Source organism: Ambystoma mexicanum, chromosome 10 (genome assembly GCF_040938575.1).
Source record: "Ambystoma mexicanum isolate Mex_15411 chromosome 10, UKY_AmexF1_1, whole genome shotgun sequence".
Taxonomy (NCBI): Eukaryota; Metazoa; Chordata; class Amphibia; order Caudata; family Ambystomatidae; genus Ambystoma; species Ambystoma mexicanum.
This window is the reverse complement of record NC_090932.1, coordinates 792,053,362-792,078,941: the sequence shown is the minus strand read 5'-3', so window position 1 is coordinate 792,078,941 and position 25,580 is coordinate 792,053,362. Positions and strand designations below refer to the sequence as shown.

Here is a 25,580-nt window from a genome sequence, read left to right as displayed (position 1 = left end):
TGGGAGAGAGGCCTATCAATGCAATCCAAGTAAAATGGACTTGAGACCTGTATAGTTGGAGAGAGGTCTATCAATGCATTCTGAATGGCACACAATGCAATTTGGACACAGAGCCCCTAATAGATTTGAGAGACCTGTATAGTGGGAGAGAGGCCTATCAATGCAATCTTAGTATCACACAATGCAATTTGGACACACAACCCCTACTAGATCCGAGAGACCCGCACAGTGGGAGAGAGGCCTATCAGTGCAATCTAAGTATCACACAATGCAATTTGGACACAGAACCCCTACCAGATCCGAGAGACCCGCACAGTGGGAGAGAGGCCCATCAATGCAATCCAAGTATCACACAATGCAATTTGGACACAGAACCCCTGCTAAGTTTGAGAGACCTGTATAGAGGGAGAGAAGCCTAACAATGCAATCTGAATGGCACACAATGCAATTTGGACACAGAACCCCTACTAGATTTGAGAGACTTGTATAGTGGGAGAGTGGTCCACGGTCAGCAGGTTTGTTGGGTACCGTATTACATAGTTTGATTTGTCTTACTTGAGGGTGTGGGAGGGAGAGGGGAAATGGGGAATAAGCACAATGTGTCACGCTCACCTGATTCCCACGGAGGCGCAGGTCTGGCTTCGAGTGCTGATGCTTCTTCAATGGTGAAGCGCAGGACTCTGATGATGGACAGGAAGGGCCCATCTACTCTGGCTTTTCTGGCTCGCAGGAATATTCCCCTGTGCGTGAAAAGGGAGTATTACCTACTGACGGAATAATGCTCAAGCCTCCCACTCCCTTCCAACCCTCCTCGATACCCTTCCACGATTCCCCGTGAAGTCTCACCTTAGGGTCTGGAAGGATGAGTTCTCCATCCTGCTTCTGATGCAGGGGCGCGTTGAAACCCAGTTACTTCACTGGATTGAGGTTTGATGGGAGTTCAAAATAAGCTTGACTATTCAGGTGAGGCGCTGTAAAAGTTCTGTTGCAAGTTCAAAAGTTCAAGCTTAATAATAATGTTCATTGTCTTATTGCAGCAAGCGCTAATGCTTATGTCTTTTTCCCCTTAGGGGCCGGGGTTCGGAATGCCGGAGATATGGCGCCGACCCGAAGTGTAAGTTCTGGATGAACGTTCAGGTAATGTCTTTGCATTCGCTCATTCAATGTCTTTGTCTTTTTTCCCCATTGGGGCCGGGGTCCGGAATGCCAGGAAGCGGCAGGACCCGAAATGAAATGGGAATGACCCAACAGGTAAGTCTTAGAAGGAAACTGAGCTTTTCCTATTTCCCTTCCTTCTCTCACCTTGTTTTCTTGTTTTTTCTCTCTAGGCTCTGGGAAGTTAGTGCGGATCCGCATGATCGCTGCTGAAGATGGAGGCGCCCAGGAAAGGTGAGTGAAATGCAGCGCTGCAGCGATCGAAGCAAAATGCTTTTAAAATGATGTCTTCCCTTTCAGGATCGTCGGTGTGATGTCCCCGTGATGCAGCTTTAGCAGGTAAGGTCTTCTTTCTCTCCAATTCTCTCTTATCTCCCTTTGCAGGCAACCCAGGATGCTGACAGGCGTGGCTGAAGTCCAGATGCAGGAGCTGACACGGTGAGCATCCAGCTGCGAGGAGCAGAACAACGCGAAGCGTGAGTTGCTGATCGGGCGTGGTTTAAATAGCTTTGGAAGAAGTTCCAGGCATGTATCCTTCCACCGATCAGGTATGTATCCTTCCCCGACCACACCCAGGTGGAAAGTAGTCCCACAGGTAAAGTAGTTCCATTCAGGCCTCAAGAGGGCCTGGATGTAGCAGCATGGTCTGCATCAGGTAAGTGCACATTAAAACACTTGAACACATGTCTAGCTTTATGAGCCTGGCGCCTAAGGCGCCAGGACAGGGGTCCAACATGAGCCTGGCGCCTAAGGCGCCAGGACTGTGTCCAAAGGGCCCCAGCTTGGGCCGCTGGCACTTCCCTGGGGGGGAATGATGCCTGCCTCTGGGGTTGCTGGGTCGGACCTGGCTCCTTGGAGGTAGGCATCATGACACAATGTTTAACGTTGGTTTGCTAAGTAGCTAGGATTCTAGGGTAGAGTTGTAGCTCTCCCCTAACCCAGGCCACTCCTACCTTACTGGTCCTTGTAGTTGATGGTTGACGGCTGCCCAGTGGCTTCCCCTGCGGACAATTCCTGGAGCTGACCTTTGCCTTGGGGCCCTTCGCCGCAGGGCTGCACGGGCAGAGGACTGTTGTTGAGTTACCTCGAACCAGTATCCTGCTCAGTTACCTTGTACCAGTTCCGTGCTACATTGTTCTGCTTTCCAAGTTCCTGTTTTCCTGTTCTGAACTAGTTTCCCTTTTGGGGCTCTTAGTGTCTGTTAAGTGTTGTATGGTGTCTCCGCCCGTGCCTCTATGTATTCCTTTGGACAGATATTGGCTCCTATAACCTAGGAGTTAATTCCCGCCCCTTCCTTTTTCTCATTTTACTTGTAGTCTATAGTGCATTTTATGTAACAGGGCGTTGCATTCTGTTCCCACAGAAGACATCCATTGTACGGTCCAGCTGGACCCACACCTGCTGGTCTTGTGTACGTATACTCCTTGTTCATGCCTTAGGGACAAGATACAGAAGCCACTCTTGCTGCCCCCTTCGGTGGGCTTGTATGGTGTAGCACCTGTAAGAGTAACTTGCACAGAGGCATTAAGCATCCCTTATCTCTGTGGGTAGTCTCAATAACAATCTGTTTGTACACCCACAGTGGGATTCTGCATCGTTTGCCAAGTGTATGGCTCCCGTCACTTCTTAAACATCGAGGTCTGCCCTTTGTTTCTGTTCCGTTGTTCTGATTTACCTTGTCTGTTCATACTTCTGGTTTACCCTCTTGCTATTGATATTTTATTTGTATCGCGCTCATACACAAGTGTTTCAGAGCTGTATGCGTTTGCCTGTCCCCTTATATCAGCATAGCCACCCCAAACCTACCTGGGTGCCCTGTGTATCCCGTGAAAGACCCCTGAATACTAGATTAAAAAGTGGGAATACCTACCTTCATCGACTCCCAGTCGACCTGCCTAGTCACTTGGGACAATCAGAGTCAAGGTGGTGAGTAATCACAATCATTACAGTCACCCTGTTTCCCCTATAATAAACCTTAGAATAAACTTATGTTTATTCCATCGCTTCGCATTATAAACATTTGTTTGAAAAGCTGTTCTAAAAGATAGAAAAGGCATACTTACCTGTAATATTGTTGAGAAGTCTTCTGGAACATGTTTCACCACCACAATAACTCTTGCCCCCTCTCTCCTAGAAGAAGCTTTGTAACTTTTGGACACAAGGCCACATTCAACATAGGGATTGGACTTGCAAAGTTAGGGCATTATTCTTGTGAACTGGTTTTCCTTACTGCATCATTACTTGCCTTCCGTTCAGTTAAGTGAAATGTATGCATTTCTATATACATTTCTACAAACCTAAGGTGACTGTATATATGTTTGATTACTGAGTGTTGCGTGATGCTATTAGCTGATTGATTCATTTTTCTAATGTGTTTTTGGCCTATAATAGAGTGTTTTGTACTTACCTGTCTAAGTAGAATTATAGTGTGCTTCACTGTCTGGGCTCATTTTGGACCCCTAACCACACTAATTCACTTAGGAGACTAAGCCTTGACCACTCTCCACTCTTCGCTTGATTGGGGTTGTCTAACCTCTCAGAGTTCCCTTGTCCACTATAACTAGGGTGGCCTCCTGAAATCTGTCCACTAGGCTGATTTTAGAAATCCATCCTAACAGGTTTCAGAGAGCAGCAGCTTTGGTTACAGTTACAAAGATATTTTGGGCTGGACTTTCACTAGCTATCGGTCAAAAAAACAATTACTTCTATTATAGACCATTAGCTAAATCTCTTGACAAAATCCAAGATGATTTATTGGGACCAGATGCAAATATGTCTGGAACAAGTCCTCTCCCATAAAAATTTACCTTGAGGTCAGCAGTGGTAGGGATCTTCTCTTCAAGAAACATTTCACCAAGTAGTTCATCCGCATTTGCAACACATTCTATTAATTCATGACGACGATCTGTGGCCTCAGCTCGAAACCCTGGAGGGATCTCCTCAAATCTTATGTCCTCGCTGCAAAGATCACACACATTTTTAAAGTTCCAATATGTAGACTAGTCAAGTGAAAGTGTATATAACCAGGTAAGAATATTAGAGCTCAAGCAATGTCCAAAATATGGCATTATTGCTTGCAAAATCTTAAAATATGATACAATTTACAGTTCAAATATACAAATTCCAGTGCATTGTACCATCATATGAAACTGCTGCACCATTGGTAACAATTCTTCTATAAACCATGCCATCGATCTCTGCGTGTCACTACACCACACCATTGAAATGAATTTCAGAAGCTCTAAAGAAAACCAAAAAAATGCATCACCAACCCCCTCCTTCACAATGCCTAATGAAATAAATCAGCTATAAACCTTCACCTTACATCTTCATTATAAAACATACTAGAAATCCCCTGTTGACTGAGCCACCAAGGGGACTGGTTTGGCAACCTCTAGAATGATCTGCAATAAAACATGCACAGATCTAAATAACAGTTATCTTTTGTAAACTTTGAGATGCACCTCTTCAGCAATTACATCTCTGTTCCTCTCGGCAAAGGTACACTTACGTGGACTGCACGCCCAGAGGCAACCCTACAGAGACACCCCACCTTGCGGTGTGTGCAATAGAACTTGATTCATTTTAACATAGATCAGATGATCGTAAAAGCAGGAAGGGCACAGCTTGATGAATTTTCATCAGTGGGACAATGATTTATTATGCAAAAGTTGAATGCTTCCAGGTGTGTGCAAGTAGTTTGCCTAAAAACGTGATTTACAACAATCAAGTGTCATAGTTTAGTGTCATAGTTTAGTCTCCAAGTAGTTTCTAGTTCCAGCTCAATACTAGGTAAGAGAAAAGCAATTAGAGTGGAAGTTCAGTCTTTCCTTCAAACTACGATCTCCATAACCCCACTACCGTCACATGATGAAGGTGGGCTTTAAGATGTACTTTAAGTGGTTTCTGATATTTACTCTTGACAAAGGAGCCATATTTCAGTTATCTTTTTGAAAAAAAAACTATGGTTAGGTCTCTGTGAAGGTGTCAGAGTCCCCTCTCGACCATGTCTGTGGTGATTCATTGGGTTGGGAAAATGTTTTTTCCGGTGTGTGTAAGTACCCCTCCAAGTCTTAAGAGATTCCCAATCCGTTGCTAACTGTGTGGTATCCCATGTCGGATCCCAAAGTGCTCTCCTCACCTTTGCTAGCAATGAGATCTCCAATGTCAGGTTCCATGGAACCTCCCTTCCACCAGTGATGCAGCAACTCTTGCAATGGGGCGCACAAGGCGGGGGAGAGGGGGTTTACTTCCCCAGGCTTGCACGTCCCATTTCAGATGCAGGCTGGGGAACTGCAGGTTTAAATGTGCCTAAGGGCCGCTTCTGCACCATCGAACATTTATGCCTTCCTGGACGCTGTTTTGGAGGCGCTTCGGCTCCAACAGGCATGCCCTCAGGAACAAGGGAGCTCTCTCTTCCTTGTTGCTGTAATTCCGCACGGGAGTCAGAGGTCCTTGGTGAGAATGTCTGAACCGGAGCTGCAGGTAAGGAGATTCTTTTTTTGTAATATGCGTTTGTATGCATGCGAGTGTCTGTATCTGCAAGTGTGCGTGAGCGAATGGAGAAATAAATGAATACAATAATGCATTCTTCATTAAGTGAAATGGATGGATGGATGGATGTGTATTAATGCCTGCTTGTGTAACAGAAAGCAGGCTTGCCTCTGGGCGCAAGGAATGGAGGTGTATTAGGGGTGCTCAGGCTGCAATGTCATGTCCTGATACCACCCACCACACCCACACAGTGAGGGGAGTGTGCCAGGACATGCATGACATTACATGTGTTTTATGCCAATCAAGAGTAAAGCAAACATGAATCATGTTTGCTTTACAATTTATGCACACTTTGTTATTACGTGGCAAGACTGGCCTACGATGGTGGGCCAGTCTGGATATATTTTTTACTGTACCACAGTAAAACATTCATCTAGAGTGGCCCACCAACATAGACCCGTCTTGCCACGTAATAACAAAATGGGAATCAAGCGTCAAGCAAACATGAATATGTTTTTTCATGAGTTACCCAACAAAAGCAATTGCAAACTATGTGGCTAACTTAAAAAAAATAAAGAGTGCTGTAAAATGCACATTTTTAACCATTATCTAAAAGGTTTTCAGGGGGGGGGGGGGGGAGACCTCCAAACCTCTCCACCCCTCTGGGGTGTTTCAGGTTCTCTCTCTAGGCTCGATGGCTCCCACATATTTGGGGGAAACATTTATGCCCATCCGATTGAAAAATTCATCAGCTGCTACTGGTACTACCTGCAACATGTCAACACAAAACTAGAGAGAAAAGAGCCAGCTTTATATCATCTGGTTATTCAGAAATGCTAGCAACTCTTAAAACAAGGATGTAACTTTTACTGTGACTTCTGTATAGATAGTGCTGCTGTTCTCCACCTGGTAAGTGGCCGTTTTCTGTAGGTGCGCTTTGCTCATGTTCCAGCACCATATTTATTTAAAAAGGTTAACTTTTTCCCACTTGCCGTTCTGCAGCGTGCCGTCCCTTCCCCTGCCTCATTTGTTCCCTCTTCCTGTCTCCCAACCTGATTCCCACTCCTGCACCACTCCTGCGACCTGATTGGACCCAGGGCCCCATTTACGTCAGGATCACAGGGCTGCCCTCTGCCCGTGCAACCCCTGCGGCTAGGGGCCCGGAGGAAAAGGGCAGCTCCTGCAGTTGCAACTCCAGAGGGTGTTTTCCGGTGTTCACCATGGGAGCAGGCAGCGTAGCCATCAACCAGCAGCGATTGACAAAGTAAGAAGGTGTGGCCAGGGGGAACAGCCATCACTGCTCCCTATTTAACTGTTCCTCCCCTCTTATTGCTTCCAGGTAATTCTGGCAATCTGCTGTACATCACAGTTGTGTTATCCATATCTTGAATTAGGCAAACTGTCGTAACCAACCATGGAACTTGACCCCTCTAGGAAAGTCAATTCTGGGTGTTTTTGTATTGCTATTGTGTTTAAAAACTTGGTTTCTTCCATCCTTCTAGGAAAGTAGAATCTGGGTGTTTGGCCTTGCACGTACTTAAACTTAAGCGCCTGTCTTAACTTGCTTTGTCTCTGTGCATCCATTAGTGTCTCCCCTCCCGCGGTTAGCCAAACTTTAATTATGGGCCTCTATCATTTTCTGACGCTGTTGTTCCTCCACTCTGTTAAGTGGTGTGTTCCTTCTACTGTTGATTATTGTTGGGTTTCGCTTTTTTGACTAGGCTCTCTCCCCACTCTCTAGGGTACCATGCTGACAACTGTTGGTCACTGTTGATTACTGCTGGTACCACTGTGCCCACATCCCCCTTTCGCTGACAATCTCTGTTGTCCACCCCCCCCCCCCCGTCTTCCATCCATGTTGTTTGCTGCGGTCCCTTGTGGTGTGTTACCCACTTGTGCTTCTGGTGTGCCTCCTACTGTGTGAACCCTCTCACTAAGTCTGGGGTTCAAGAACAATATCCTGGTCTCCAACCCAGGCCTGCACATCGCTGATACCTACACCAGCGCTTCCCCCAGACAGATTATTTTTTTTCAATATGACTTTTTATTTGCATTTGTAAACAACAAAAGCTTCATTATTCTTTATGACATGCTGTTACAGTGAAACATGGCAACATGACCTCTACTGAGGTAAACAAGAACAGGGAGAAGAAGGAAAAGGAAAGAGGTTGTGGGGGGAGGGGAGTACTTCGGGGTGGTCCGGGAGAGGGGTCGCAGCATTCTTGGGTCAAAGTTACAGGGATCAAGTTCAGTGATTGCAATGGTTTTGGACCACCGTGTGCACAGATTGGGGGGGTCACTAGACTGTCAGTCCATTTTCGTCAGCCAACTGAGAGATGGGGGCTGTCTGGCCACTCCTGTGAATCTCTCCACAAAGTCCAGAAATGGGTCCCAGGTGCTGTGGAACTTGTTTTGGTTGCCCAGGCGGACAGCAGTGATTTTCTCAGCTGCAGCAATGTCCCAACTTTTACCCACCACAAAGGGATCGCTGGGCCCTCCTGAAGTTTCCACAGCTTGGCAACTGAGATCTTGGCTGCAGTCAGTAGGTGCGTGCAGAGGTCTGCCAGATTGTCTGTCATCGGGAACTGTCCTTCCCCCGTATCTCCCAGTAAAACAATCCCCGGGTCCTAAGGTATCGATAGGCCTGTGATCTGTCAGATCTGCTCCAAGACCTCTCTCCAGAACATCTCTGCTTTCGGGCACGACCATAAGAGGTGGAACAGCGTTCCTGTGTCCGCACAGCCCCTCCAACAGTGTGGCGGGATGGCAAGGTTGCATTTGTGAAGGATTTCCGGAGTAATGTAGCACCTATAGCAAACCTTGATGGCACCCTCTTTATTTGTCACACACTTGGAGCTCTTGTGGGTTCTCGCCCAGATGCGCTCCCAGCTGGTCCGGTCTAGTTCTCGGCCCAGATCCCTCTCCCACCGTTTCATGTAGGGCTCCTTGGATTCGGGGTCTACCCTGTCCAGCAGCCTGTACAGGGTCGAGATCTTCCCCCTGGGTGGGGTTGCCGTTAGTGTGCGCTCCAGCGTTGTGAGTTCTCTGTGCCCATGTGTCCTCATTGAGTCGTGTGACAGCCAATGTCGGAGTTGGGTGTAGCGAAACCTCTCGCCTTCCGGCACCTGGAATTTCCACTTGCAGTCCTCGAAGGTGAGTGGGGAGTCCCCTTCGTAGAAGTCCGCTACGTGTTTCAGGCTGCCTGCCAAGGCGTTTTGCGCTTGACCTGGGGTGAAGTCCGGGTTCTCCCAGACTGGAGAGAGTGGGCCCACTGTGCCCCTGCAGTTCCACCTCCTTGCCGCCTGCTTCCAGCTGCTTACCGTGTTCCTGGTAGTCGAGAGGGGCCCAGCGTTTGGGGGATGCTTAGGCCATGTGATGTGTGGGAGGGATCCCAGTGGGTGTTGGCTCCAGTCCTCCTCCAGCTGTAACCAGTGGGGTTTGTTGGTGCCCGGTTGCCACGAAAATGCTGCTGAGAGCTGGGTGGCTAAGCAGTACCTTTCGACTTCGGGGACTCCCAGGCCTCTGGCCCCGGGGCTCCTGAGTAAAACTTTCCTCGCCACCCGGGGCTTCTTGCCCCCCCAAAAAAAATTTAGCATATTTGCTTGTAGTTTCTGTATGGCAGTCTGGGGGCCAAGTTCATTTTAAGTGCCGTGATCCTCCCTAACCAGGATATGTCTTGATCTTGCCAGCGAGCCATGTCCATCTGCAAGTCCTTCAGCGGGGGCGGGAGGTTTAGTTTGTAGGTGCATTCGGCTAGCTTCGGTAGGCGGACGCCTAGGTAGTTAAGATGGGATCTAGCCCATGGGATTGGGAGGCAGGCCGATAGGGAATCCAGCATTGTTTTCAGAATGTTAATGCCCAGTGCTACGGACTTCGTGAGGTTGATCGAGAACCCGGAGGCTGCTTTCAAGCTGCTCAGCTCTTCCCATAGCGCTGTTAGAGATATGCTTGGCTGTGTTAGTGTCAGCAGCACGTCGTCCGCATATAGGGCTGCTTTATAGGTGTTGCTCTTGAACTTAAGACCCTGGATTACCGGGCTCTGTCGGATTCTGGAGGCGAACGGTTCCATCGACAGGGCAAAGATGAGAGGCGGCAGGGGGGCAGCCCTGGCGCATGCCCTTAGTGATTTCGATTCTGGGGGACATGGCGCAGTTGATTCCTAGGGTTGTAGTGGGGTGCTGGTAGTTTTTCACCGTGCATTTCAGGAATTTCGGCCTACTCCGTAATGGCGCAGCGTTTCCCTCATATAACCCCAGTCCAGCATGTCGAACACCTTGTGTGCGCCGAGTGAGGCTACCACTAATTCTCCTCCAGTTCTATTGGCTGTCTCAATGATATCTAAGGTGCGCCTGATGTTGTCCAAGGTGTTACGTCCGGGGATGAAGCCTGTTTGGTCCAGGTGGATGAGAACCGGGAGGAGCTTGGTGAGCCTGCGTGCCAGTAGCTTCGAGAAGATTTTGGAGCCCACGTTCATCAGAGTGATGGGGCGGTATGATGCGCAGAGTTCTAGGTTTGCTCTGAGTTTCGGGATCAGGACCGTGACTGATTCCTCTATGGAGGGGGTGGTGGAGCCAGTTTCCAGGAAGGTGTTGAAGAGTGAGGCTAGGTGGGGGGGCCATGATATAGTTATATTTCTTGTAGAATGGTGCAGACAGACCATCTCGGCCAGGTGCCGTGTTCTTCATGGAGCGGATCACTTCTGATACCTCCTCCGGAGATATAGGGTCTTCCAGGGTGTCGATCTGCGAATGGCGGGGCAGCCTTGGAATCGTTCGCAGATAGGCGGCGTGTGCTACTGCTTCTGTGGGCTTTCGTGTCATTACCTTCCTATGGTGCTCGGTCATGATGGTCAGCTTTTCGCGGTCCGAGCAGCGAGGTATCCCATCTTAGTCCTGTAGGACTGCAATGTTGTTTCTGGTGTGAACTTTCTTAAGCTTGTGCACGAGTAGGCGGTTGGCTTTATTGCTATTCAAATAGTAACACTGCTTCGTGTACGTCAAAGCTCGGGCTGTTCGGTCTGCCAGGTGCGTTTCCAGGACTACTTTAGCTTTGCGTAGTTCATTCCATGACCTTGTCGATTGGCGTCATTTGTGGTTTGCTTCTTTCTGCGTCACCTCTGTTTCCAGTTCCTCTAATTTGAGCTGGTGTCTGCGCCTGTGCGGCTGAGCAGTTCATGGCGACCCCTTGAATCACTGGCTTCATGGCATCCGACACCATAGCCTCCGTGGGTCCCTTGCCCACATTCTTTGTGAAATAGTTAGTCAGAGCTTCCAACAATTCCTGGCTGTCTGCTATGTCCTTGAGGAGGTAGTCCTGCAGCTTCCAGGCCCTATGTCGCGGTGTTGGTAGGCCCTTCGTCTGGAGCTATGCCATGACTGGGGCATGGTCGGAGATTACTCTTAGGCCGATGTGGATGTCCACGATGCGGGGGAACAGCGCGCTTGAGACAAGTAGGAGGTCTATTCTGGAAAGACCCTGTGGACATGTGAGAAGAAGGTGTAGTCGCGGGCTTTGTCGTTCGCCAGCCTCCAGGCGTCAATCGTTTCCGTCTCTCTTAGGAATTCCGCAAGCCCCAATGCCTTCGAGAAATCTGTACCAGTGGGCGGTAAGGTTTTGTCGATTGTTGGATCCAGGGTGAGATTGAAGTCGCCCCCCGATCAGCCGTTTGCCTTCGGCAAAAGACGATATTACTGGGAGAATCCTACGTAGAAAGCGCTCCTGGGCGTCGTTTGGGCAGTAAATTGCTACGATGGTTATTGGGAGTTCAACCAGGAGGCCCTTGATCATTAGGAACCTACCCTCGAGGTCCCGCTTGGCTGTGACCTTTGTCAGCGCTGCTGATTGGCTGAGCAGGATTGCCACCCCTCCTCTCTTCTGGCCGGAGGATGCAAAATATCTTTTAGGAAATCTTTGGTATCTGACTCACTGTTCGTATGCGGCCAGAAGGTGGGTTTCTTGTAGGAAAACTACATCCGCCTCTAGCTGGGTAAGGCGGTGTTCCACGGACTTCCGCTTCCTAGGGCAGTTAAGGCCCTGGACGTTCCAGGTGATCATGGTTAGGTTTTTTATGGGTGACCCCATTTTGAAATGGTTGGGTTGCAGCTGATGGGTGACGTTGTGTTCCACTTGCCACCGGCCTGTGCAGGCGGCTGTCGGTTGCGCTGGGTCCTGTGTTGGTAGTTTGTGTCCCCATCATCGTCCACCCCTCTTCCCCACCCTACGAATACAAAACTTGGTCAACTGGGCCAGCCTTCGACCAACGGGGGCTCCGGCTGGGCCAAAGCGATCCTCTGTAGGCGAGACCCTCAGGCCTCTGTTGCGTGGCGATAAAAGCTGTGTGTAAGGTTGAAGTGTTGTCTTACTTCAAAGGTTCGATGCATAGCATGCTTGTTGGCTCCGGGGGTCCTGAGCGTCGGTGCCACCCCGCTTTAGCCATTGTTGCTCGGGCATTTGCTTTTGGGTGGGGGTCCCCTGATTCTCCGACAGTGCCTCTCCAATCGCAACCAGGATCAGTTAGAGTCCTGCAGGTCTTCTTAGTCTTGGTCTGAGGGCGCGCTCTTGTTGTTTCCTTCCCCTGTGGTCGGGTTCAACAGTCTTTCCGCCTCGTGTATTTTGCGTATGTGGCAGATGCTCCTGTTCCAGGGGAAAATCAGGGCTGTAGGGAAGCCCCAGTGGTGCGATACACCCTTTTCCCTCGGCCATTCCGTGACTGGTTTCAGTGCTTTCCTTTTCAGGAGTGTGATGGAGGAAAGATCTTGGTATAGGGAAATAGAGGCGTCTCTGAACAGTATTCGCGGGGAGCTCCTGGACTCCCGCACAATTTCTTCCTTGACTTTGAAGTAGGATGTCCGGCGGGGCTGAGGAGTTGGGTTTAACTCTAGTTCTGTGGACCCTGTCAAGCACCAGGGTAGAGTCGTCCGGCAGGGTTATTATGAAGCTGAAGAGGTCGCTCACGTAATGTTCGAGGTCCGCCTCCGGAATGGATATGGGGATCCCTCACAGGAGTATGTTGTTGGGGCGGGAGCAGTTCTCCGAGTCGTCCTGCTTAAGTTCGAGTGCCTCGCAACGGGCTTCTAGCGCAGTCAGCCTCTCCGCCCCCTTCTCAATTTTGTAGCTCTGCTTGCACAGGATGGTTTCCGCCTCTGTTGTTCTCGTTTCCAGTTCCCCCACTCTCGCCTCCAGTACTGTGATGGTACTCTTTACCTCCTCGGTGCCCTTCTGGAACTCTTTAATGCTGCTAGGAGATCCTGGAGGTCCGATTTCGTGACCCCATGGGTCAAGGCCTCCCGGAGTGGCTCTGTGTGCGTATTTTCAGCATTAGTTTCCCCTTGGTCCAGGCGGTCCCCCCCTCCTGGGCCTATCTGGTGCAGGGGTGGATAGGAGAGCTGCAATGTCTGCTTGCTTGGTTCGTTTTTTAGACATGATGAGTTTAGGTCGGAGTCTCAGGCTGGGGTGCGGTGTGCTGAGGTCACGGAGGTTGGGGAGCCGGACTTACAGTTCCAGTCCTAGGGACGAAGAGCTCTGTAACTAATTAGCTTCCCGGACTCTCTGTCATTCCAGCATGTCGGGGAGCTGTGACCTGTCTGTGGGTATGTGGGTTGGTGACTCCAGGCACACCCCGGGAGAGGGTTGGGCAGGGCCTGCCCCTCGGGGGTTGTCCGGGTGCGGGGTGCATAGGCCCGCACCAGTGGTTTCTCTGGAGGACGGCCAGGATGACTTACTCCTGGCTGCACGGCGGGTGCTGTGTGCGGTTGTTGAAGTAGGGTACCCTCTGGGAATTTTGTTGACAAGGTGGCTCACTAACTCGGTTCCCAGGTCTGGCTGTGAGGTGCGACTTGGGGTTTGAAGGCGATAGGCCGCTCTGAGACCTGGGGTTAGCTGATGATGCCTGTCGCCTCAGAGTGTGAAGGCGTGGACCGCTTGCGTGGGAGGGTTCCCCCCCCCCGCTGTCTGGCTTTGTCCTGGCGACAGCCCCTCTCCCTCAGCGATCTGGTCTGCAAAGTCCCATAAACCCGTTGAGGTGGGGGGCAACGCTGTGGGGAGACTCAAGCCGCTTGTGCTGGTGGGTGGCTCCGGCGCCTGCCCGTATTCTGCCTGGCTTTTGGGCCGGCAGTGGGTGTCAGTGCGAGGGCTTGGTGATTTATTGACCAGGTGTTGGTGGCTTTGTCCCGGCAACAGCCCCTCTCCCTCAATGATCTATCATGCAGAGTTCCTTGCTCACGGGGGTTGGGTGTGCTCGTGGTGGGTCGCAGCTCTGGTGTGGTTACTATCATGATGGGGGCCCCCAGCGCCCCTTTTGCGCTCAGCTGGACAGTCTCTTCTTCTCCCCCTGAGGAGGGAGTTCTATGAGGGGGTTATGGCTTTGTTTCAGTCTAAGGGGGGACGGCGGGGGCTCAGGGCCGCTCTCACCTTCACTGCGCTGTGCCTTCCCGAGTTGCTGTGTCCGGGTCTGATCCGTTTGCTGCCGGCTGCCCCCTCTCGCCTCCTGCTGCATGGCGTGTACTCCGGAGCGTTGTTGCTGGTCCCCGGGCCGCACCGTAGCTGGGTGTTGCAGGCCCGCGAGGCCGCAAACCGTGCTGTTGCTAGTTGCTGCCACCACCGGCGGTGCTGGCTTCCAAGCCGTGCTGCGTCGGGGGCTTGTGGTGCTCCTGCCCGCCGGGCTCGGGGGCACCCCAGGTCTGTCCAAGCCTGCAGGCTCCTTATGGACGTGTAGGGGCTGGATTGGGTTCACCGCCTGCTGGGGACCGACCGCCTCAGGCGAGTTGGTGCGGGGGGGCTCCTCGTGCGAGGTTACAGCGGCTGATGCTCACCTCCATTCGGGAGCGGCTTCCCCGCTCTCCTCGTTTGGGGTCCTGCTGCGCTGCAGTGCACCCGGCTGCCGTTAGCTTCGTAGCCTGGAGGCGTCTGCCATTTTGGCTACCGCTGTACCCGGCTCCGATTCAGACTCGGTGCATCCTGAGTTCCAGACGTCGTAGGGTGATGCAATTTAGCTGGTTGTGTGCCGCATCGCCCTGGCTTTCGGGCGCGCCTGCCAGGTGCGTTCAAGGCGCGCCATCACCGGGGGCATTTCGAATGGATGCGTGGCAGACAGATTCTAACCGACATCCTCTTTGTCGTTCCCTCTCCAGACCCCTCATATGGTCTGTGTGCTCTCTCCTTTCTCCTCCTGTTCCATTAATGGCGGCACCTGATGGGAGGTCCTCTTGGCCTCCTTCCACTCCTCCATAGCCATCATTAATGTCCATCAAAATGGTATCATCATGGTTCAGTGCTCTCAGCCCAATCTCCTCCTCCTTGATAGGCATCTCTCGCATCTTATCAACTTCCTCACTTCTCCTGTTACTCCTTCTACCTCCCCTCCATCTCCACAGTTCACCTCCTTCCTCCGCCTCTTCCGCCTCTCTGACTAATATGCCACCTCCACTACCACCTCTGCCCACTCTTGAGCCCCTCTTCCACTTCGGCTGGGTGTACCTCACGCATGTCCCCTGCCCAATTAGTCTTTTTAAAAGTGGCAACCTGCTCCACGTAGCTCGTCTCAACTCTTGCTCTGCTGTCAAACATTCCTCAGAGATCTGCCACCTCCTCGAAGACCTTGATGTCCTCGCTGTCACCAAGGCATGGTTCACGGCCAGCTCTGTCACGAGTTTTGACACACTACTCTCTGAAGGCTAAAAGATCCTCTCAGAGCCCAAAACCAATCGGCCCAGAGGTGGAGTGGCCCTGATCTTTCCTGAATGTGTCCCTGCATCTGTCATTCCCACACAGGCCTATTCCTCCATTGAATGCCTGGTTTGCAGGCTCTCCATCTCTCCTGGCCTCTCTCTGTGGCCACCATCTACAGGCCACCTGGCCAGGTCACACTCTTTCTCTCAAAATGGGCAGGCCTCACCTCTTCCCTTCTTGCCTCTTCCTCTCAACTTCACCTCCTCTGAGGTCTCAACATCCACCTGCTGGGGGTTGATCTCTGTCTTCGGCTGGGGCCTCCCTTTGGAACAGCCTCCCTGCCACTCTAAAACTTGGAGAACCATCTCCGGTTCCGGAAGCACCTCAAGACCTTCCTCTTTTCTTCTGCCTTTGCTCCCCCTCTCCCCTGCTGATCTGTTCTCTCTTGGCACCGTGCACCTGGCCACCCTCTGTCCTTCGGGCCCAGGTACCTGCTCACCCTGCCACCCTCCTGCACTGCCTCTGGGCCACCCCTTGCACTGGGGTCTGTATCTGTACCCATACAGCCCCCCCTTTTTCTTCCTGCACTTATCAGACCTACCCTGTCTGCTGCCTTAAACCTAGCACTTGCAAATTGCTGGCTGCACTACCACTGTTTGTTGCCTCTATTATTTATTTATTGTTATTTATCTGTTTCTCCTCTGCTTTGCACTTTCCACTCATCCCCCCTTCCATGCACTTCCCCCCCCCTCTCCCATGCACTAGCGCGTTCTCAATGTCACTGGGCCTAGTAAGATCGCTGTTTTGTTCTCCCCTGTTTCCCCTCCCTTGCCTTGTCGCGCTCTAAAACACTTGTGTACGAGCGCAATAGAAATAAAATATCATATTATACCTGGATGCCTCTGACCGCGCCTCTGGGCTCTTCCGCAACCTTTGCGATTCTCTCTCCCTTTCCATTCTACCCTCTAGCCTGACACACACTGCCGGACACAACTTAGATGTTTTCATCTCCTCAGCCATCCCTCTCTCTAACCCTCTCACTACTAATCTCTCTTGGACTAACCACTTTCTGCTCTCCTCCCACCTGAAGCTTCCTGTCCCCCAAGCAAAGCCCACCCCAGTACTGCCACCTTCCTTCTCGGTCATTCGGCCCATGAAGCAAGTGGCAGCACCGCCTTTGCCTCCACTTTCTCAGCACCTCCTACTTCGGCGGCTGTATCCCACTCTTGTACAGCCCTCTCCAACCTGCACCTTTCTATCTCCAACACTCTGGACATCCTTGCCCCTGTCATGAGGATCTGTCTGATGCCTGCCTCCAAGTGCAACTCTTGATATGACTCTGACCTGGCCACTCTGAAACGCAAGTGCAGATCAGCCCAGCGGAAGTGGAGCACTTCGGGCCATCCCCTGACAAACTGGCCTACCGCCTGTTCCAAAGGCAATACAGACTCTCCCATCTTCTCCAAAAAGAGGGTCCACATTCAGGCCTGCGTCTCTGAGGCCTCTAACAGCATGGCCAAACTTTTCAAAATCTGCAAGGATCTGGCCAACCCAACTGCAGTCTCTACCTCTCCTGTACTTTTGCAGGCCCTCTGTACGCCCCCAGCTTCTCACTTGCCCACTAAAACCCAGGACATCTGATCCTCGCTTTCCTCTTCCTCTCTCTCCACCTCCCTCAGGCCCCCTTTGGCCACCTCTCCCCTCCTCTCATTCTTTCCTCGGTCTCTCCGATAACAGCTGAGGATGTTTCTAGGCAAGTCTGATCTATGAAAGTGTTTTGCAAACAGGTACTCCCCTGCTCCTCCAGAACTATCAAGGACCATAATTCTTCCCCCACTCCAGCCTTGGACGATATCTGCAATCACTCTTTCTCCACTGGATATTTCCGCTCTCTCCTCAAGCACTCCCGTGTGCACCCATCACTCCTTTCCTGGGCAAACTCCTGGAAAAGCTGGCCATCTCCCAGCTAACCCTCCACAACAAATCAGTTGGTTGTCTCCATGACCATCAGTCTGGCTTTAGAGCAGGCAGAGGCACGGAAAGTGCTCTTCTGAACACCTGTGAAGATCTGCTCTCTAACCTTGACTCCAGCTCTCCCACTGTCCTCATCCTCCGTGGCCTTTCCTCTGCCACTGATAGGGTCAATTATGCCACCCTGATTAATCAACTCTGCGAGAACCTGGGAAACACGGATCAGGCTCTTGGCTTGGCTGACCTCCTTCCTCTCACCCTGGCTCTTCAATGTCTACTTGGCCCCTTTGGCCCACCTGATTTCCACCTTCTCCTCAAACTTCGTGTTGTGCGGATGACACATAGCTCTCTTTCAGGCTTCCCTCAGCCTCCGCTCCTTCCTCGCTCATTCCTGTCTATCCGCTATCCAGGAATGGTGCGCTTCCCACAATCTCTGTCTCAACGCCAGTAAGACTGAGATTCTTCTCACTGGGACCCCTGCGCCCGCTTTCCCTCTAACACTCTCTCTGCCCTTGTTGGGCCCTCTACCCTTGCCCTCCAGAACAGGACTGAAAGACTTGGCCTGAAGCCCAGGGACCGCATCTCTCAAGCCCTGAATTCTCTGCACTGCCTCCCGGTGGCTGCAAGGATCAAGTTCAAGACCCTTTGCATTGTCCACAATGCCTTCTGGGGCCGAGGTCTGCACTATATCCCACTCTCTCTGCCTAATGACCTTCCTTCTAGAGCTCTTCGCTCAGCTACCTCAAACTCTATGAGGGTCAGACCCTTCTCCAAGCTGAGAGCGGGGGTAGATCTCTTTCCTCTGCAGTCACCTCCTTCTGGAACGGCCTCCCTGCCCCTCTCAAACCTGAGTCGGACCACCTGAAGTTCCGGAAGCTGCTCAAGACCTTCCTTTTCTCCTCTGCCTTCTCTCTCCCTCGCCAACCTTCCTGTCTACCTGCCCAGACTGGCAGGCAGGTACCCTCAGTCACACAGGGTACCATGCCCCTCCATGACCATTCTCCTGCACTGCCTCTGAGCACTTAGGGGCTGTAACTGTAATAGCCTACTGCCTCATGCCTTCCAAGCACTTACCCAGTGCCGCACTGCCCAGGCTGCACTTACTCAGAGCCATATTGCCCTGACAGCACTAAGTTCCCCTCTCCGCTGCACTTCCCCCTGCCCCTTTTCCCCTGCACTTTTGTTGTTGCACTTGCACGATCATGACACAAAGCCTAGTAAGATTGTTTATCCTGTCTTCCTTCTGTCTCCCCTTCCTTGTCTTGTGGCGCCTAGAAACAGTTGTGTACAGGCGTGTTATAAATACCATATCATATCATAAATATATATACAAACTTGCCACTTACCCAAACTGACCATCAAAGTATATGGCACGTTCCTCAAGAAGATCTATAACTCCTTTAAGGTTGTTCTCCAGTCCAATGGGTATCTGAACAAATGCTGCATTTTGATTTAATTTGGCTCTAGAAAGAAAGAATACAAATATCATATATATTAACTAAGAGAGGATACTGCATTAGTCTTTGACTCAAAGTGGATGCATATTACAAGTTCAAAGTGTTATCCTAAGGTGCATTATTTATTAAAATAAACCAGATGGTTGCATACAATGCTGCATGCTCCACAAGCATTGAGAAGCACAAGCCTGTCGAAATACACCTTAGAACAAATTTTTTTTTTACCTATAATTGCGGATGGATTTTCTTTCAGATTTAAAGGCGGAACATAGGATCGGTAATGATAATCTTTGTTTAGGTTCCCATACTTCTATTTTCTTATTTCCCATTGTCCTCAAATCATTATTCCTTCCAAAGAATGCAGGGGAGGAAAAGAGAAAATCGCTTCACTAATTTGCCCAGAAAAACAGTGTGCGTTTCAGATGAGCAATGGCCGGTAAAACCTATTTTTTCACCGTCATAGCATATTTTGCTTTTACCTGGAAAATAGGTCGGTACATATACAGATCCTCTGAGACTTCAAGTACTAGTTGGATAGAATGGAGAAAAAAAAAACACCATAGCCTATGGCAAGTCTTAACTTTTTATTTTCAATACTACATATGGTGATAGTTTCAGGAAAGAGACCAAAGCAACTAGGAGATCTGGCAAAAAATGAAAGTGGCAATGCCTGGCGATTCCATCCCGAAAGAGCAACAGTTAAAAGAGCCTGTCCTATTAAGTAAGGATTTGGCAGCTCCTATCCTAAGAACAGGCATGAGCACAAAGGAAGAAGCTCCTGAATCCCATTGAAGCTCTGTGTTATTTCAGGGAAAGGAGTACTGGGAATACATGGTGGCATTGCATAAACAACGATAACTCGAGGAATGGAGTTCCAACCACCCTTCTCTGATAAAATATGGAAAAAGGGCAGGGTCTTCTGAAAGTTCCTCTGAAACAAGGCATTTGGGACCTATGGTAGCTCAGAAGAAGGAGGTGGACCAAATGGTGGCCCTTTTACAATTCTTTTTATTAAAAAAATAAGAAAAAGGCCTACCTGTCCCTATCACAAAGATTTGCCCTACCTAACACAAAACTAACTATGGTATTTGTCATCCGTAAGGTAGCCCAAACTAATGATCCGCCCAAAAGCTATCCTAAGCTAACCCTGCCATTAATTACATATCAAAAGAAAAGAAAGGGTCCAGGAGAATGACTCCCTTCTGGACATGCTTTTTCCAGCCTTAATGGTCTATTTTCAAATAGTTATTGGTAACCATGTGAATCAATTCCTTTAATTCTTCTAGGGGATTTTTCCACCTTTTCTGCTTCCCCTTTAATCATTTCAATATAGTTCCTTGGTTTCTCACAATAGGGACTTTACCTTTATCACTTGTGGATACTTGCAGTATCTCTAGATGGCTTTCTATCTTTGAATCACACTTCAACCACTCCTTAGACTTAATGAGCATTCCTTCACCATTCTTGAGGTTTTCACACCCACTGGAATGAGTACGATGAGTCCCTTTGTGCTGTTCACTTTCTGTAAGGTATTGACACCCACTGGGGCGAGTAGGATGAGTTCCCTTATATTCTTCACTTTCTTAAAGGTATGAAGAACAACTGGGATGAGTATGAGGAGTCCTCGTATATTCTTCACTTACTTGAAGGTATTCACAACCACTTGCGTAACTATGATTAGTCTCCTGCGGCTCTTCCTGACATGTTCCCCTCCCGGATCTCCCACCGCTCCAGTTACCTCTACTTTGTTTGATTGCCGTCACCGGTTCTTCCTGAGGGGGTCGGGCTGCCCCTTGTTTTGGAGCACTCTCTTCTGGTTCCAGTGTGTAGCACTGCTGAGCCTTTCCAGTTGCGTTCTCGGCATTGTTTAAGGACCTGTCGGTCCACCTCATCAGAGTCACGCCACTGCCTCGATTCTCGTTCTTGGGCATATACAGTTTGGCTCTCTGCCCTCTATGGATTTCTTCTGCCTCTTGACTGCCGTCGTCCTCTTGGCCGAGGACGTCCCGTGGCACTCTGGTCTTTCGCCAGCTTTGAACCTACTGGGTTCCACCAACAACATACGTTGTTCTTCTGTTTTTATGGGGAAGTACCGGTCCCTCCCAAGCGTAGAACCATAGTCCTATCTCATGAGCGCACTTCCTCAGTCGCTCAATCTTCTTAGTCCCAGTATGGTTGGCTGTCAACACTGGGTAATCTTTATTTCTGGTATGCTCTTCTTCACAGTATGTTTGTTTGTCTGATAGTGAGTTGGTGTGAAATTACCATAACAATCAATGGCTTGAGGAGGATGTTTCTCCTGAAGCCTCGATGGTTTGAATAGTTCTTCATTGAGGGGTGTTGGGAGTGCCCTGACGGAACGGGAGTCCTTGTCCCTAAGAGGAAAGTCTCTTCCCGAGAGGTCCCGCTTACCGCCAACCCTCGGGCGAATGTTGCATAGCGGGCTCACCTTGGTAGCCTAACAGAAAAGGGCTCCCCTCTGGGAAGAAGTGACGAGATCCCGTAAATCGTCACATATCCTTTCCCGGCTGCCTTCCTCACAGTCTGGTGGTATGCATCTTATCATATCCTGGAGGGAAGTGTGAGGAGTCGGACAAAATGGGTTCATGATTTTGGCAATAGACTATTATAAAACAAAAATGTGTTTGGAAAATGCCTCTCTAACCCTGCTCTAGAGATATTATTCCTATAGACACAAAACAAATGGGTCGGACCTTTGTCAGAATGTCTGAAACAACCAGTCCTGTGTTCAAAGTACTATTCTGACCCTCACATTCTAAAAACAACTTTAAAGTGAAAGGGAAATGTCTCTTGCCTTGAAAAGTGCTGAAATGTTCAAAAGAAGATTTTTTTTTTAATTCCAACACAAATGTTGCCTTCCCCTGGATTTCTCTTCACTCAATAGCAGTTCCTTGAATCAACAGAATTAGCATACAAAGTAACTGGTTTGACAGTCTGAATCTTAGTGGGATGCCTGGTGTACTCTCCTGCCAGGCTTCTTCCACTCCTGGCTATGCTTCACTCACACTCCTTGACTTTCTCTTTATATCATTTTGAGGATTTTCTCATGTAATCTTATTTCATATATTGTCCAGCTTGATCTTGCCTGGTAGACTCTCTTGCCAGGGCTATATTTGTATTCAAACCACTTATTCTCATATACTTGTTCTCATACACTTGCAACTTGAAATGCCCGATATACTCCCCTGGCAGGGCTTTTCTTCACTTGCAAAACACCCGTTCTTATATACTTGACAGTCTCTGATTATTATATTGTTCTGTTTCTTTAAGACATATGGTACCCTTCGTTCTGTCTCATTCATATCATTTACTTCAGTTTCCTTTTGGTACCATGATCAGTATGCCCCGGTGTCCCCTCTTCCCTTGGGTGGACTCAACAGGTTACTGTAGCATGGAATGGATCTTCCCATGGTGAAAGTGCAGCAGCCTGTCCACGTCCTGCTTACCCCTTTTGGGTTCACCCCCTATGCCTTGTGGTTCCCGTTCTCCTCACGGCTCTCGCTCGTTTGCTACGCGTTCCCCTGGGCTCCAGTAGTGCAGACGCTCCTCTAATGAGCCCCAACAAGGGTGAAACATGTTTGGGGATGCTTGTGGTCTTGTGCAGAAGGGATGTGGCCTAGCAGTTCGGGCTGGACTGCCCCTTTTGGGGTGGGGCCAAGCCTGATTTGCATATGGTCTTTCCCCTTCTGTAATGGCTTGGCAGGCGAAGAACGGTGGTCTGGAGGGTTGCCCAGAGCAATGCCAGTGGTTAAGATTCATTCTAAACCTTCCAGCCATCACCTCTTTGTTTTTGCTTTGTCACCCGAGTGGGACGGGTATGCCCAGACGTGGGTCCCGTGCCTGCTAGGCCTAGAGACCAAAGCTACTCCTCACTGATGAGCCCCAACAAGGGTGAAACATGTTTAGGGATGCTTGTGATCTTGTGCAGCAGGGATGTGGCATAGATTCATTCTAAACCTTCCAGCTATCACCTCTTTGTTTTTGTTCCTCTGCGGTATAGCTGAACACCAGGAAGCTGCCCCTCCCACTCTGGCGTTCACGCGGATTACCGGTTTCTGCAGTGTTCCTCTCTCGGTTCCTTTCATGAGTCGATTGGCTCAAGGGACCTCGCTTACGCCTGGCAGTCTGTCGGTCAGCACAGAGCAGGCAGGCGTTCCCTGAGCAGGCTCTGCACATCTGCTGATTTCCCTGTTTAAATGCCAATGTGCGCTCGCAACAACCACGGTATGGTGTGTATATCCAACCTTTCGTGATCTTCATAGTGTCTTTGGTAGGTTTTAGGGTGAATGAGGAAAACTATAAGAGCATGCCATTAAGGCATGAGGAATGGAAGGGGCACCCTGAAAAAGAAAAGGGGATTACCATATCTCATCTGATGATGCAGTGAGACTCTCCTGGGAGTTGCCCACCCCAAGTGATCCTCCCTCATATAGCCACCCCCAGAGTCAGGATCAGGTAGCGGCTGCAGTCCCCTGGCCACATGGGAAGAAGCAGCTCCAGGGAAAGTAGTGATAACACCATCGGATTCATCACAGAAATTTGTATGGTTTCTTTATTGTCTTCCCAAACTCATACTGGATAGTCTGGGGCTTCTAAATCCCTTTCCCAAGTATCAAGTGGAGAGTATTTGGGTCGAGGAGGGCTGGAGTTTACAAGTAAATTGTTAAAGTCAGGGTAATCTGTTGCTATGATAACTTTCTTGGGAAGACCCAGGACTACAGCAGAGTTAATCCCCAAAGATTGTTCTCTTACTTTCAGGGTGAGGGGTATTCTATAGTCTATCTCTGCATCCCCATGAACACATGTAATCTTTACTTGTTGTCTTCCCCTTAGATCTTTAGGAAGTACTAGGTCAAAGCGTACTGCCATTTGTTTACTTCCAGATTCAATCAATGCTCGGCTGTCACCCCATTAACTAAGACTGTTTCATGGGCTTTAAAAAGGGACTGCTGTCAAAGAAATAGCGTTCAGTGGCCTCAGCCTCTTCCTCTTGTTCCGTCTCTTCCTCCGGCCAGGGTTCAACTGACATTCACCCTGCTTCCATAGGAGGTTCTTTCTTATTTCTTAGACAACCTCATTCTAGGTGTCCTTCTCTCCACAGAGGAAACACGCTGAAACATAAGGAGGGTCCATCTTACTCTTCACTACATCCTCCTTGTCTACAGAAACCCCAGTCATAACTTTAATTGGGGTTGGGGGGCGTGGCTAACCGCCATGTAGGAGAGACGTGTTTGGTGCAGCTCCGCACGATACGTTTAACGATCCGCCGCCAACTACTGCTTTATACGACTACAAACATCTGAAAACAGCGCACAAGCCGTGATAGAGCCTGATCCGCCAGCTGTCGAAGTTTGGAAGCCCTGCGTCCCTCCGTTGGCCCGCAACGTCGAAAAGAAAAGAACGCCATGCGGGCACAGAAAATGGCGGCCATTGTGAGTCCCGGCCCTTCGCTGTAAGCGGAGCGCTGCGACCGATCTCGAAGGAGCTCGCTCAGGACCTGGGCGCCCGACCAACGGAGATCCGAAGAGGGCGCCTGCACCCGCGGGGCCGGGACTTGCACGCCCGAGCCCCAGGCCGTCGGAGGGGGAGTCGGAAATGCCTCGGAGTAAATCGGACCGGGGCGGCAGCGGCGACCCCCGCTGAGATCCGCACTCCCGCAACCACGAAGGAAAGCGGTAAGGAGTCGGAGGGGGGGAGCGCCTGGCGCGGCCTTTACTACACCCCCACTAGACCCGAGGCAGGGGCCTGGAAGCCGATCTGCACCCAGCCACCCTGCCCAGCAGCTGAGGCGCCCACACTCCGCTGGCATTGCCCGGCGGGCCGACGACCCACAACCCATTGGCACCCTGAGCAAGGCCCGGGGACAACCAGCGCACGAACACCGGGAGACAGGCCCCTCGGAACGCGAAAGCTTCCACCCACACCAGCCGGCAGTACCGACTCCGACGACACGCACAGGACTACGCACTCCGGGTATCCCTCGCACGACAGCGGACCATCAGTACAACCAGAGGCTACAGACCGCACAGTGCCTGCCGACGACTGAGGGGCCTCGCGGCGGGGACATGACCACCAAGGGCGCCCGAAGCAAACACCGCCAAACCACTATGGAGTCCTTCGCGGCCACCGGAGCGACTGGGCCCGAGGCGGCTCCCGCCCCTGGGGAGGCGCCGAGACGCCCGAGCCGGCCAACTCCCAGCTACTAGAGGCCATAATGACTCTTCAAAAGACCATGGAGAACAAAATAGACGTGGTCGCCATTGACCTGAACTTACTGCGGCAGGATGTGCGCTCCATCGCCAACAGAACGGACGCCCTCGAGATCCAAGTTCGAGACAACACCGAGTCCAAAACACAGCTTTTAAAGGAAGTGGACATTTTGGCGCGAAAGGTGAAGAACCTGGAAGACAGGACTGATGAGGCCGAAGGACGGACCCGCAGAAATAACATTAGAATCATCGGCCTGCCCGAGGGCATCGAGGGCAACGACCCCACTAATTACATCGAGGACCTCCTCATACACGAAATTGGAGCCGGAAAACTGTCACAGGGCTTCACCATAGAAAGAGCCCACCGCTCCCTAGCCAGGCGGCCCCCTCCGGGGAACCCACCCAGACCTATAATAGCCAAAGTCCTCAACTACAAGGACAGGGAAACCATCTTGGCCTTCTCCAGAATGGGTGGCTCTATACAGAGGGACGCAGCAAAGATCGCAATATACCCCGACTACACCCTACAGGTTCAAAGGAGTAGGGCCCAGTTCCACCACACCAAAACTAGACTCAAGAACGCAGGCCTGCGCTATTTACTCCTCTA

At 50.5% G+C, this 25,580-nt stretch overlaps 1 protein-coding gene across 1 annotated transcript in view; it reads right to left on the bottom strand.

Annotated features, from left to right (window-relative positions):
- Positions 1-25,580, bottom strand: part of GFM1 (G elongation factor mitochondrial 1) — a 572,440-nt gene that overhangs the window by 441,576 nt on the left and 105,284 nt on the right. The window contains exons 5-6 of the mRNA XM_069618451.1: positions 18,633-18,749; positions 3,963-4,113 (exon numbers count right to left, since the gene is read on the bottom strand). Coding sequence (XP_069474552.1) covers positions 3,963-4,113; positions 18,633-18,749 — 268 coding nt within the window. The remainder of the gene's footprint in view (positions 1-3,962; positions 4,114-18,632; positions 18,750-25,580) is intronic.